Source organism: Dryas octopetala, chromosome 5 (assembly GCF_963921425.1).
Source record: "Dryas octopetala chromosome 5, drDryOcto1.1, whole genome shotgun sequence".
Lineage (NCBI taxonomy): Eukaryota > Viridiplantae > Streptophyta > Magnoliopsida > Rosales > Rosaceae > Dryas > Dryas octopetala.
In genome coordinates, this window is record NC_141370.1 from 8,868,395 (window position 1) to 8,881,335 (window position 12,941).

At 38.2% G+C, this 12,941-nt stretch overlaps 1 protein-coding gene across 1 annotated transcript; it reads left to right on the forward strand.

The window, feature by feature from the left end:
- The first annotated feature begins 3,553 nt into the window (after positions 1–3,553).
- On the forward strand, positions 3,554–7,365 carry LOC147284027 (uncharacterized). The gene is made up of 4 exons (XM_086245643.1): positions 3,554–5,829; positions 6,060–6,368; positions 6,509–6,611; positions 6,727–7,365. The coding sequence occupies exons 1-4, from the start codon at positions 3,554–3,556 to the stop codon at positions 7,363–7,365; spliced, it is 3,327 nt and encodes a 1,108-aa protein (XP_086101769.1).
- Positions 7,366–12,941: the final 5,576 nt, after the last annotated feature.

Genomic DNA, 12,941 nt, shown 5'->3' on the forward strand with positions numbered 1-12,941 from the left:
CCATCTTGTGCAATAAGATGGCCTAAATAAGCCACAGTTGAACTCCCAAATGTACATTTAGAAAGCTTGACAAAAAGCTGATGAGCTTCTAAGCATTGAAGGACAATAGAGAGGTGTTCCACATGATCTTCCAATGTTTTGATTTAAATTAAAATATCGTCAAAAAAATACCAGAACATAACGACGAAGATAAGGACAAAATACCTCATTCATAAAACTTTGAAAAATAGCTGGTGCATTAGTAAGTCCAAACGACATAACCAAAAATTCATAATGACCGTCATGAGTACGAAAAGCTGTTTTGGAAATGTCAGCATTATTTACTATGATTTGATGGTAGCCGGCCAGAGCGAAGGTCAAGCTTGGTAAACCAGGTGGCTCCATGCAATTCATCCAATAATTCATCAACAATTGGAATTGGTCGGTAACGATCCTTAATAGTAAGGTGATTAAGTGCACGATAGTCAATGCACATTCGCCAAGATCCATCTTTTTTTTTTTTTTTTTTTTTACAAGGAGCACAGGGAAGGAATAAAGGCTCACACTAGGGCGAATGATGCCAGAATCCAACATGTCACGAACCAACCGTTCAATTTCAGTTTTCTGGAAGTAGGGATAATGGTAGGGTCGAACCGTCACTAGGGAACTACCTGGTACCATGGGTATGTGATGTCATGGGAACGTGGTGGAGGGAGCCCATGTGGTTCATTAAACACGCTGGAAAATATTTGCGAAACGTGAGAAAGCGCTGGTGGAATTGAAACTGTTGCTGGAAATTCAAAAATTGCCATAAGATGAATAAAAAACCCTTTTTTTTCTTGTAATAACAACCGGGTAATTGCACCATCATTAGCGAGAACAGTAGAGTGTGATAAGTTGTCCCCCACCAACCTAATCCATTGATCATTCAAACAAAATTGCATGGTTAATTTAGAGAAATCCCAAATTATAGCCCCGAGAGAGTGAAGCCAATGGCCCCCAAGACAATGTCACAACCACTAACGGGAAGCAAGAAAAAATCCGTTTGAATCATGCAACCTTGTATGTTAATTTGAACATTAGAACATTTGCCATAACTGTGGACAACCCCACCCTCTGCAATCGTAACGCGGAAAGGCTCCATAGTGGTTATTTTGCAGCCACACTGTTTGGCTAAGGAAGGACTCAAAACGTTATGGGTTGCACCCGAATCCACCAGAATAGTAACTCATTGCTTCTTCAAGAATCCAGCAAGGCGCATTGTTTCAGGTTGAGTAGAACCAAGGAGCGCACACTACAACAAATATGGCCTAAAGCCACCATGAAAATAAACTATAATGGAGTTGGTGACAATTGATTCATGTCATTGCCACTAATTAATAATTTGGAGGAAGTAAACAGTATCCACTAGTCCAAAAAGTTGCTGACTGTCCAACTATCAACAATATAAGTTGATTAATAGGTATCAGACCTCAAAAGGAAAACCCATACAGTGGAATACAGAGTACATGAAACAAAAAGAGGAGCGTGGGGCAGGTGTGGGAAACCTTATTTGTCTGAAATCCTTTCTTCCTACCACAATTACAATAAAAAATCAAGACCGGTGGGAATTCTGTTTCACTTCTTACGGTGGCTAGCGCACGAAGCCCCATTATTTTGTTTTGCAACGCCTTCAGCCACCAGGTAAATCTGTGTTGCTGCTGGGATATGAGTGTTTAACTCTTTGGGGGTAAAAAGCTTCCACCGGAATTGGGCAAAGGTGTACCCCTGCTAAGCTTTTGAGGAAATTTATGGAAATTTTTTTAAGGGGGTCTGTTCACACAAAGTTTGCCTCTTGGTTGATCTACGCCCATTATTGGGGATCTGTAGCTTCTTTCATGTAATTCCGTCAAGCTAGAGAGCACTTCCCTTTTCTACGCTGGTCAATTTCCATCTCCATATCTCTTACTTGAACGAAAAAGAGTCAACCCAGCCGCAGGTGAGCCGTATTCGGACTGATTACCCACCTTGAGGTCAGTAAACCATTGATTTGTGCATTTTCCGTTTCATTAAATAATGTCAAAACATTGTGATGCTGAAGATTGGCTCTGCATATCATGGCAACCATACATCAATTTTTTGGCAGCACTTGTTGAATGTGGTCAATGAATGGATAGTTTATGAGTGACTGCATTTTAGTGATTTGGGGCATGTGACTTGAAATTGTATTCTCTATGTCTGAATGATATTCTGACTTTGCATATTCATATTGGGCATGTTATGAATTAATTTCAATTCACCATGGTGACCCTCAATTTCATATCTATGTCTGTATGATGATTTACTCTATTTGAATTGGAGTTGGTAATATGATTGCCACTGTCTCCATATGTCTTTAAGCTTAAAAATTGAAAAGCAAAAAACTCCATTTTTTCAGGGTTGGAATCCAGTTAGTTTATGAGATAATGCATGTGGTTTGGTTTGGAGTTACTGCAAGTGGGAATAGCTGAACTAATGATCATATGTACTCTGTAAGTGCAATGGAAATAGAAGACTAATTAATAATACCATACATGAAGAATAAAATAAGATACTAAAAGATACCTATAGAGGCAGAGATAATTGCTTACTGTTTGAATCTCCAATTCATATGAAGAAGATCTCTTTATTTTTACTTTGAAGTCTTTTTTTACTATTTTCTTCAGTTTGTCATGAATCTGTTTAATTATTTAAGTCTTAATTTGTTGAAGTATTTGCTTGATCACATGAATTGGCTGGGAAGAAATAAATTAAAATACTTACAGGACGAAGTTCTGAATTTTAAAGTGGATTTGTTATGTATTTTGGGATTGATTTTTTCCTTGTGTAATTTATGGACAATTAATCTTATATGAAACCTTAGTACTTATAGATATTCTTTGGCAGATATCATCTCACTTCTTTGATTATATAGCTGGGGCCTTTGGCAGAGTGATGTGCAAACCATATTACATGGTTTCTCTACACTTTCTCAAAGCTATAACTCAAATACATTGGAGCAACATCAAGATGACCTTTATCTAACTTGTGAGTGATGGCTGCATGTTTTTAAAAATAATATGCTAATTAATAGTTTCATGGTTTCCAAGTGATGCAAAATGTGTACAGGTAGTTATCCCCATCCCTCCAAAAATAAGAACCACCCCCCCCCCCCCCCCAAAAAAAAAGATAAAAAAGAAAATGATTGTTGTTAGTTGTAAAATTGAAATTTGACTTTTTTTTTTTTTTACTTCCATTGTTGATAATTGGGTTGTCTCATATTGAACTTTCTTGCACCAAATTTGACAATGGGATTGAATTACACGTCAAAGTCTACTGTATTCTTTGTTTAAACTTTGAGATTTTGGATTTAATTTGTCTTAATTTTTTTAAAAAAAATTTCAGAAATGCTCCTGAACACTTGTAATTAATACATTGCAGGGTGAATTTCCATACACATTGTCTGCTACTGTCTTCAAGTTCATAATCTTCTCTTGCTGTTCTTGTGGTTCGGTCTTTAGAATTTCAAAGGATTCAAGCTGAACTGTCATCAATCATTTGCAGCGTGACATCATTCATGGATAAAGGGTGGGTAAGGCTCGACCGCAGGAGTGCAGAGTATCAAAGTAGATTGGGACAATTCCTGGATTCATGTTTCCAAAACCATTCCATTGACAATCGAGTCAAGTGTCCATGTCGCACATGCTACAACAGATTTTGGAAGACTAGAGCTGAAATTGAGGACCATCTTACTGCTCAAAGTATGGACCCTCGATATATGAATTTGCCATGGATCAATCATGGAGAGGCAATACATAACCCAACCATTCCCCACTGTGACACTGATTTGGGAGTGAATGAGCAAGACAATGAGATGTCTGACATGCACTGTTTGTTAGATGATTTGTTCCAACCACCAATCACAAATGATCCTACAGATGGAAGCTCCACAATCCCACAGGCAGCCCACGGGTGCACACCAGATGCTGAAACATTTTACAAATTTGTGGAAGACGCAGACTGTCCGCTTTATCCGGGTTGTGAACGAATTAAAAAACTTGAGTTCATTGTTGCACTGTATCACATCAAATGCTTACACGGGTGGACTGACAAGTCAGTTTCAGACCTCCTAACCTTGCTAAAGAGATCATTTCCCGAGGGGGAGACGCTGCCTCCATCTTTTTATCACACTCGGAAGCTGATTGGTCAACTTGGGTTATCTTACGAGAAGATAGACGCTTGCCGCCATGACTGCATGTTATTCTGGAAGGATAATTGCAATGATGTTATATGCAAAGTATGTGGAGCAGACCGGTACACTGCTCAGAGTAGTCACAATGATCACAAGGTCGCTGCCAAAGTTTTGAGGTACTTCCCACTAGCACCAAGACTTCAGCGCTTGTATATGTCAAGACACACTGCTGAGCATATGACTTGGCACACTTCCAAGCGTATCAAAGACGGTGTCATGAGGCATCCGGCTGACTCCCCTGCTTGGATGGAGTTAGACACCCGCTACCCCCAGTTCGCAAGTGAACCTCGGAATGTGAGACTCGGTCTAGCAAGTGACGGTTTCAATCCATTTGGGCAGATGAGCAGTCAACACAGCACGTGGCCAGTTGTGATGGCAGTGTACAACCTACCGCCTTGGATGTGCATGAAGCAACCATACCTGTTTTTGTCGTTGTTGATTCCGGGTCCTAAGGCACCGGGAAATGATATTGACATTTATTTGGAACCCCTTATTGATGAGCTAAAACTATTGTGGGATGAAGGTGTACGCACGTATGACATTAAGAGTGATGAGACATTCAACATGCGAGTTGCCTTGCTATGGACCATCAATGATTTTCCAGTGTATGCTAATTTGTCTGGATGGAGCACAAAGGGGAAAATGGCTTGTCCACAATGTTCTCACTCCACAGAGTCTCAATTCTTGAAACGAGGACATAAACACTGCTATTTGGGCCATCGGAGGTTCCTAGGAGCTACTCACAGATTTCGGAGAGAGAAGGCTGCATTCAATGGTTGTTTTGAGAGACGGGAGGCCCCAGTCCCATTAACCGGGACTGCCTGTTTACGAGAGCTATCCACGCTTTCATTTAAGGTTGGAAAAAAACGAAGTAGACCATTCGCCTCGCAGCGTACCAATGCAGGAGATTATGTTGAATACACAGGTCCATGGAAAAAGCAAAGTGTATTCTTCAATTCACCATATTGGGAGTTCAATCTACTGCGCCATAATTTAGACGTGATGCACATTGAAAAGAATGTTTGCGATAGCCTTGTTGGTACGTTGTTGGGACTGGACGGCAAGAACAAAGATGGAATTAATGCACGAGCTGATTTAGAACTTCTTAATTGGAAGCCTCGCCTTCATCCTATCAGGCGTGGAAATAAAACGTACCTACCACCGGCTGCTTTCACTTTGAGCAACAAAGAGAAATTGATGTTTTGTCAGTTGTTGAAGAGCGTGAGAATCCCAGATGGTTATTCATCAAACCTTAACCGGTGCATCAACGTGAAGGAAAAAAAGATCACAGGACTCAAGAGTCATGACTGCCATGTGCTTCTGCAACATTTAGTACCATTGGCTATTCGGAGGATATTGCCAAAGCACACCACTCAAATATTTCTTGAGTTATGTACCTTTTTCAAGAATCTTTGCAACAAATCTTCCACCTCAGAGGCCTTCCTTGATCTGAACCACCGGATAGCAGTAACTTTGTGCCAATTAGAGCGTGTTTTTCCCCCTTCCTTTTTTGATGTCATGATTCATTTGCCAATACATCTTGCAAACGAAGCAGCCACTGGTGGACCAGTCCAGTATAGATGGATGTATCCAATTGAGAGGTTTGTCTGATTACATCAATTTTGTTTTACTGATTTTTTTTTTAATAAGCTGTCTGCTTTAGTCTCAATTCAATTACTGTATTGCAGGTTTAGCAATTACTATCTTCCAATTTATTGATTTATTTATTTTTTAAAATAAGTTCAGTACTCAAATTGCAAGCTTTCTATTTAAGCTAAAGTTCTTTGTCAGTGCATCCTAACATCTTCTGGACTTTTTCGGTCTTGTTTAGGTACCTACACACTTTGAAATCTTATGTCAGAAACAAAAGTAGACCGGAGGGCAGCATAGCAGAAGGTTACATCGTGGAGGAATGCCTCTCCTTTTGCTCAATGTATCTACAAGGAGTTGATACTCGTCGTAACCGTGTCGGCCGAAACAGCTATGAAGGAGAGAATGTCCCCCGAACAGGTTACGCCATTTTCCATGGCCTAGGAAATTTTAAGGGTGCTGGAACCGATTTTGCTTTAGATACTACACTTTGGGAACGCGCACACCGTACGGTTCTTTTCAATTGCACTGAGGTTCAACCTTTCATTAGGTACGAATTCATTTCACACCTACTGCTAGCAGTCAGTAACCATACGTATCATGGTGTATTTGTGGCTTTTTGGTCTTCATGAATTGATGAAATCTATAAAAACAATGTTCATGCTCTGTCTAATGCTTCACATATGATAGGGAGCATCGAGAGGCTGTTCGTGCAAGCAGGGATAGGCGAACAACTCTTTTAGTAGCTGACAACCAGGCTGATACCACTTTGACCAAAGCATTTCAGCATCATGTGAGTATGCTCGACCATTATCTACCTTAAGATCGTCCCCAAAAGGTGGATTTGTAACTGGAATTTTTTAAAAATATTTTGAACATTTTAATCATGATTCCCTCACATGATTTAGGTTCAACGTTTAGTTGAAGGCGGTGGTGAAGTAGATGCGGACTTGATTGCCCTGTCATACGGTCCTTGTCAATGGGCAAGGCGGTTCAATAGTTACTTGGTGAATGGTTTTCGATTTAGGATAAAAGAGGTGGACGTGAAGAAGAAAAACCAAAATAGTGGTGTATTTGTTGTGGCAGACACTAATAGCTACGCCAGTACAAGAGATCGGAACCCACGGGTTGGACCGGTTGGCTATTATGGGGTGTTGACGGATATCATTGAGTTGGCATATGATGACGGAAGAAAGGTGGTGCTATTTGATTGTGAATGGGCTGAGAACCACAATGGGGTTAAAAAGGACGAGTTCGGATTCAATCTGGTTTCTTTTGAGCGATTGCAACAGTCTGATGACACCTTCATAATTTCATCTCATGCTATGCAAGTCTTCTACGTCGACGACCCGGTAGAAATCGGATGGCAGGTTGCGGTTAATACACAGCCCCGTGATTTGTATGACATGACAACTAAGGGTTCTGGTGATGTGTGTGCTGCACAGATTCTAGATAGGCTCGGTGTGGACCACAGCCAACTCGAGCATAGAGTCGATATTGATGGCACAACAGTTGATCGCCCGCTCACCCCACCTCCATCAGTGTAGTGAGTTGATGTCCACCTCTTTTTTTTTGTTTTTTTTTTTTTACTAAATGGTGAATCACTAAAAGCATGTTCAGTTCTCTTTTTTCTTCTTCATGTCCACCTGTGTTTTTTTTTATTAAATGGTGAATCACTAAAAGCATGTTCAGTTCTTTGTTTTATTCTTCATGTCAACCTCTTTTTTTTTTTTTTGACTAAATGGTGAATCACTAAAAGCATGTTCAGTTATTTTTTTTCTGTTTCATGTCCACCTCTTTTTTTTTTTTTTTTTACTAAATGGTGAATCACTAAAAGGAGACTCAGTTCTTTGTTTTTTTAGGTATTCATGTCAATCTTTTTTTTTGTTTGACTAAATGATGAATCACTAAAAGCATGTTCAATTCTTCTTTTTTTTTTTTTTTTTTTTTTTTTTTTTTTTTTTTTTCTGTTTCATGTCCACCTCTTTTTTTTGTTTTTTTTTTTTACTAAATGGTGAATCACTAAAAGCATGTTTAGTTCGTTTTTTTTCTTCTTCATGTCCAGGTGTGTTTTTTTTATTTTTTAATAAATGGTGAATCACTAAAGGTTATTGTGACTTCATGTCATTCCTTTATGATTATTGATGAGAGGTGTTTGTGGAGATAAAGGTTAAAAAGATTTAATATTCATTAAAATGCTTTAATGAAGATTTTTGTGTAACTTTAATATACTTGTCATTGCTTTCTGCTTTTTGTAACTTCTGGTAGTGTTTTGATTGGATGATTAATTAACTTGCATAATGGTTTAAAGGAGTAGAGTACAACAAATTACTGGTGCTGCACACAGTATGCAATGATGTTCAGGGAGTGTGTTGCCTCTGCCACTAGATGATTATTGTAACAGTAGTTCTGCTTCTGTTGGACGACCTATTATTAAAAATGGTTCAAGTGTAAGTGTCATATATTTACTACAAAGTTATGGAACTGTAAGAATGAGCTGGATGCTATTGTTTTTTATTTGCGTTCTTGTTTTGCCTTGATATAGTTTAGGTGTATTTGATTAAAATTCTGGAGGAATAATCTGAAATGGAAGTTAAATTTTTCTTTATTTAGTAGATGTGACTATCAAGTTGCAGAGTTGTGATGTTTAGCTGAATATTAGTTGTGCTATGTTTGAGGCATATATTATTGTTTTGATTTTGTTTTTTGTTTTTTTATATTGCAGAATACTGGAAGCCTTATTAGAGGTTCTCCTCCAAATGGAAGCTCTGGTAGATCTATTGCTCTTCCAGCTGCAGCCTCATGGTATTTGGTTATCCATTTTTTGTTTTTACACTGATTATGATTGTAATGAACACTAAAATCATGATTTTTGTTGCTCAGGGGAACACGTGGTTCGAATTGTCAACCACCAGCTTCACATGTAATATGTTCAAATGGACATTCTAAACGGAAACCTGATGCAGTCAGTTGCACATTGCCATGCTCTTCATCAGCTGTAGCCCCTGCTCTAGAGCTTAGCTTTTGTGACTAAGGTATGCATTAGTGAAGTATAAGTAACTTGACATTATGTTGGTCATGTGAACTCTGAGCAGTGATATGAAAATTGTCTTTTACTTGGAAATGTTGAAATTCTTTTATTTGTTTTGTGGCTGAAAAATTGGAAATGTAGTAAAGGAATAAAAGGAAACAAATTAGCTTAGGAGAGTGTTTTGGGTGCATGCAGATTGGGAATACTGGGTGGATTCTTTCAAACTTGTGGAAGTGGACATGTTATATAGCTAGGCCCCTGTTTGATGATCACTTGTGTGAATTTGAGGTTGATTTCAGCTTGATTCTTAATTAATGTAGTTATGCACTTATAAAATGAGACTGTTCTTTGTTTTTTTAGGTATTCATGTCAACCTTTTTTTTTTTTTTTGACTAAATGATGAATCACTAAAGGCATGTTAAGTTCTTTTTTTTCTGTTTCATGTCCACCTCTTTTTTGTATGGTATTCATATGGTTTTGTTCCCTTGGGAGCATTGGGATTTACAACCTTGTTAAATATGACAGCAGTGTCTTTAAGGCATTCAATCCTGTTCACATCTATTACTTCTTCAAGAGGAACTCAGCTAAGGCTTGGTATTCTCTCGGGGGTTGTATTCTATGCGCAACAGGTAATCAATCTGGAGAACGTGGATTTGGGGATGCATTATGGTTGCTATCATGTTTCTATAAATTTTAAATTATGAATGGATCACATTCCCACTGGAATCATTTTCTTTATTAATAAAATTTCTGTTTCTTATGAAAGAAATTTACAAATTATTTTAATGCCTGTAAACCCTTAATGAGAAACAGGTTTTCATTAAATGAAAATAACGAAGTTCATAGAACAATACAGTTGACAAGATGTCCACCATCCTACAAGATCCTAGGTAACAAACTCTAGGATAGTAAAAGCCAAACAAATAGAGTATAACAGAGTAGTGAAAGAGCAATAATTAAATGATAACACATAACAGCCTCCCAATAAGACATAATTGCAGGAATTAAGTTGTCCCTGAAAGCTGGAGTGACTGATGCCTATAATGAAGCCCAAAACCAAACTCTCCCCTACAAATTATCTACTTCTTTTCCCCTTAGCATCATCAAAGACCCTTTTATTTCTCTCCATCCAAATTACCCACAAAACAGTCATCACAGCATGCATCCCCAACACCACACCCCTCTTTCTCCTTCCAAAAAAACTTATATCTAGCACATATTAAGCACTCACATGAAGCTGGAATGTCCCAGTTCACTTTAGTCTCCCTAAAAGTCTCTGTCACAAGGTAAGTGCAATGGGACAAAGAAGCAGCAAATGAATTGAGCTTTCAGCATCCTTCTTACACATTACACACCAGTGGGGAGAGAGACACCAAGAAGGTTGTCTCCATTGAACCATATCACAGGTGTTCATCCTCCCATAGGATATAATCCAAGCTAACACCTGTACATTCGGAGGTACTTTTGCCTACCAAATTGCGTGAGAGAGACCAAAAGGAGAGAGAGAGAGAGAGAGAGAGAGAGAGAGAGAGAGAGAGAGAGAGAGAGAAGAATTGTCCATCAATTGCTTTGAATAGGATTTACATGAGAAATCTCCTGATGGCTCAGACATCCATATTCTTCTATCCGATTTTGAAGGAACCATAAAAGCATTCTCTAAGACGGCCAAAAACTCTGTTAACTCCCCCTACTTCCTGATCATTTAGATTCCTTCGAAAGCCAAAATCCCAAGACAACAGAAAAGAGGCAGAATGTTAGTCAGGAATTTGAGTTATTGAACTAGTTCACTGAGATAAGGTTTAATGCAGAAACAAATAAAGCTATTGCAGGTATAAAGGCTCAGCTACAAGGATTTTGGTTTTAGAAATGTGGTTTCTGGAATTAGTGGCAATATGTTGCTTAATTATTAACGAGGAGAGATGGCTGGTTAGATTGCTCACCTCTCTTATTAAACATACTTAGAGAGCCCTAATTTATAGCTGCCTTCCAATCTAAAAGAATGGTAGAAAGTTATAAATCACTAAATTCAACTGAAACTGACGCCCACAAAGAAGCCCAAAATCTTTTCCCATAGTTCCTTCACCCCATCCCCTTTGTAATTCTTCTATAATGAAACTGGGGAAGTATTCCACAGCTTTGCAAATCAAAACAAAAAATCTTCTTACTCTATCCCGTAGCTTGTTTCTTCTGTATCTTTTTATAAGGGAAAAAAAGGGTGTGGTGTTGGTATTGTCTTATTATTGAAAGAACTCAAAGCATGAATTATGGGATGTGAAACATCACTCACAACGTGTGAATTATTGATAGAACTCTTAAGCTTTTATATGCAAATAGGGTTCAAGTTTGTGTCTTGATTCATATGGTGAACTGGGAACCTAAATATTAGTGGGTATCAACACTAAATTTTTGCCTGTTTTTCCTATTGTTACTGATGGCATAGTATGTTTCAGGTTCTGAGGCAATGTTTGCAGATCTTTGCTACTTTTCTGTTCGATCAGTCCAGGTAAAGAATGAAGAAATTAGTGGTTTATGGATAACTATCTTATACATTTCTTGTGATACAACATAGACTCAGAGCATATGGTGTTGGCCTTCTGATTACTACATTAATTTACTGGGTACTTGTTCTTTGCAGCTTACATTTGTGTTTCTTGTTTTGCCCTGTCTTATGTTGGGTTATTTGGGTCAAGCCGCATACCTTATGGAGAACCCCAGTGGGGCTGGGCAAGCTTTCTTTTCTTCAATTCCAAGTAAGCAATCATTGGTTCATTTCCATCATTAGTAGACTAATTGGTTTGGACTTTCTACGTATTCTTCAGGGATCATACTTGTTTTATTAATTCTTAGATATATTGTAAACTTAATAAATCCCTTGTTAGCAGTTTGTAACGTTGTATTGCATGCATAGATGGAAATTAATTCTTGAGAAATTCTACTGTCTTTGCCTGCAGATGGTGCTTTCTGGCCTGTGCTCCTCATTGCTAACATTGCTGCATTGATTGCTAGTCGTGCAATGACAACAGCCACATTTTCATGCATTAAACAATCAATGGCACTTGGTTGTTTCCCTCGTCTCAAAATCATACATACCTCCAGGAAATTCATGGGGCAAATATATATCCCTGTCGTAAATTGGTTTTTGCTGGTGGTTTGCCTGGTGTCTATCTGCTCTATTTCCAGCATCGATGAGATTGGAAATGCATATGGTAATACTCATTTCTCATTATGCTCCAAACTATTTAATCCCATATTCTGTTCATGTTTGTTTTTCATTTGTTAATGAACTTTAGGTAAATTTTGGGTTACTTGTAGCCATCTTACAAAACAAGCTTTTACATAAAGCTAATTGTTTAGGTTTGTATGGGATCTGAATCAATCTTTTTTAGGTATGTTAAGTTCTTTGTAGGCATGTTAAGTTCTTTGTTTTTTTAGGTATTCATGTCAACCTTTTTTTTTTTTTTTGACTAAATGATGAATCACTAAAGGCATGTTAAGTTCTTTTTTTTCCTGCTTCATGTCCACCTCTTTTATTTTTTTTATTCACTAAATGGTGAATCACTAAAAGCATGTTCAGTTCTTTGTCTAGTTAGAATGTAACTAGGTGAATAGGCTTTGACTAAAGTAGAGTCATGGTGTCAGCTTGATTTGAAAGCAGAATCTTAACCAAGTACACTTTGCAAGTTAACTTGTGGTACACCAAAATAATTGGGTGACCATGTCATTCAGTAGGTGCTGCCAGATTTCCCACAGGACTATATATATTTATATATTTGTTATTTAGTCATCTTGCTAGTGCTGAAATATTTTCTACACAGGCAGCTCCCATTCTCTACACTCATCATACCCATCATGCCAAAAAATATAAGGAAACCTGTCAATCTTGCTGCATACAGGCAGTTGTTTGTTGATGATGTTCCAGACTACGGGGCTCCTGTGGATGACGCCAGCTCTCAGACTGACTCAACTCCCTCTATTCAAAGCGACCATGATTTCGTTAACAACTTGGTGAATAATTGGGTGCCCATGAATCGGTTCGTTCCACGAGTCTCCAGAAATGGCCAAGGTGAGCAAACTTTTGTTCCACAAAATTAT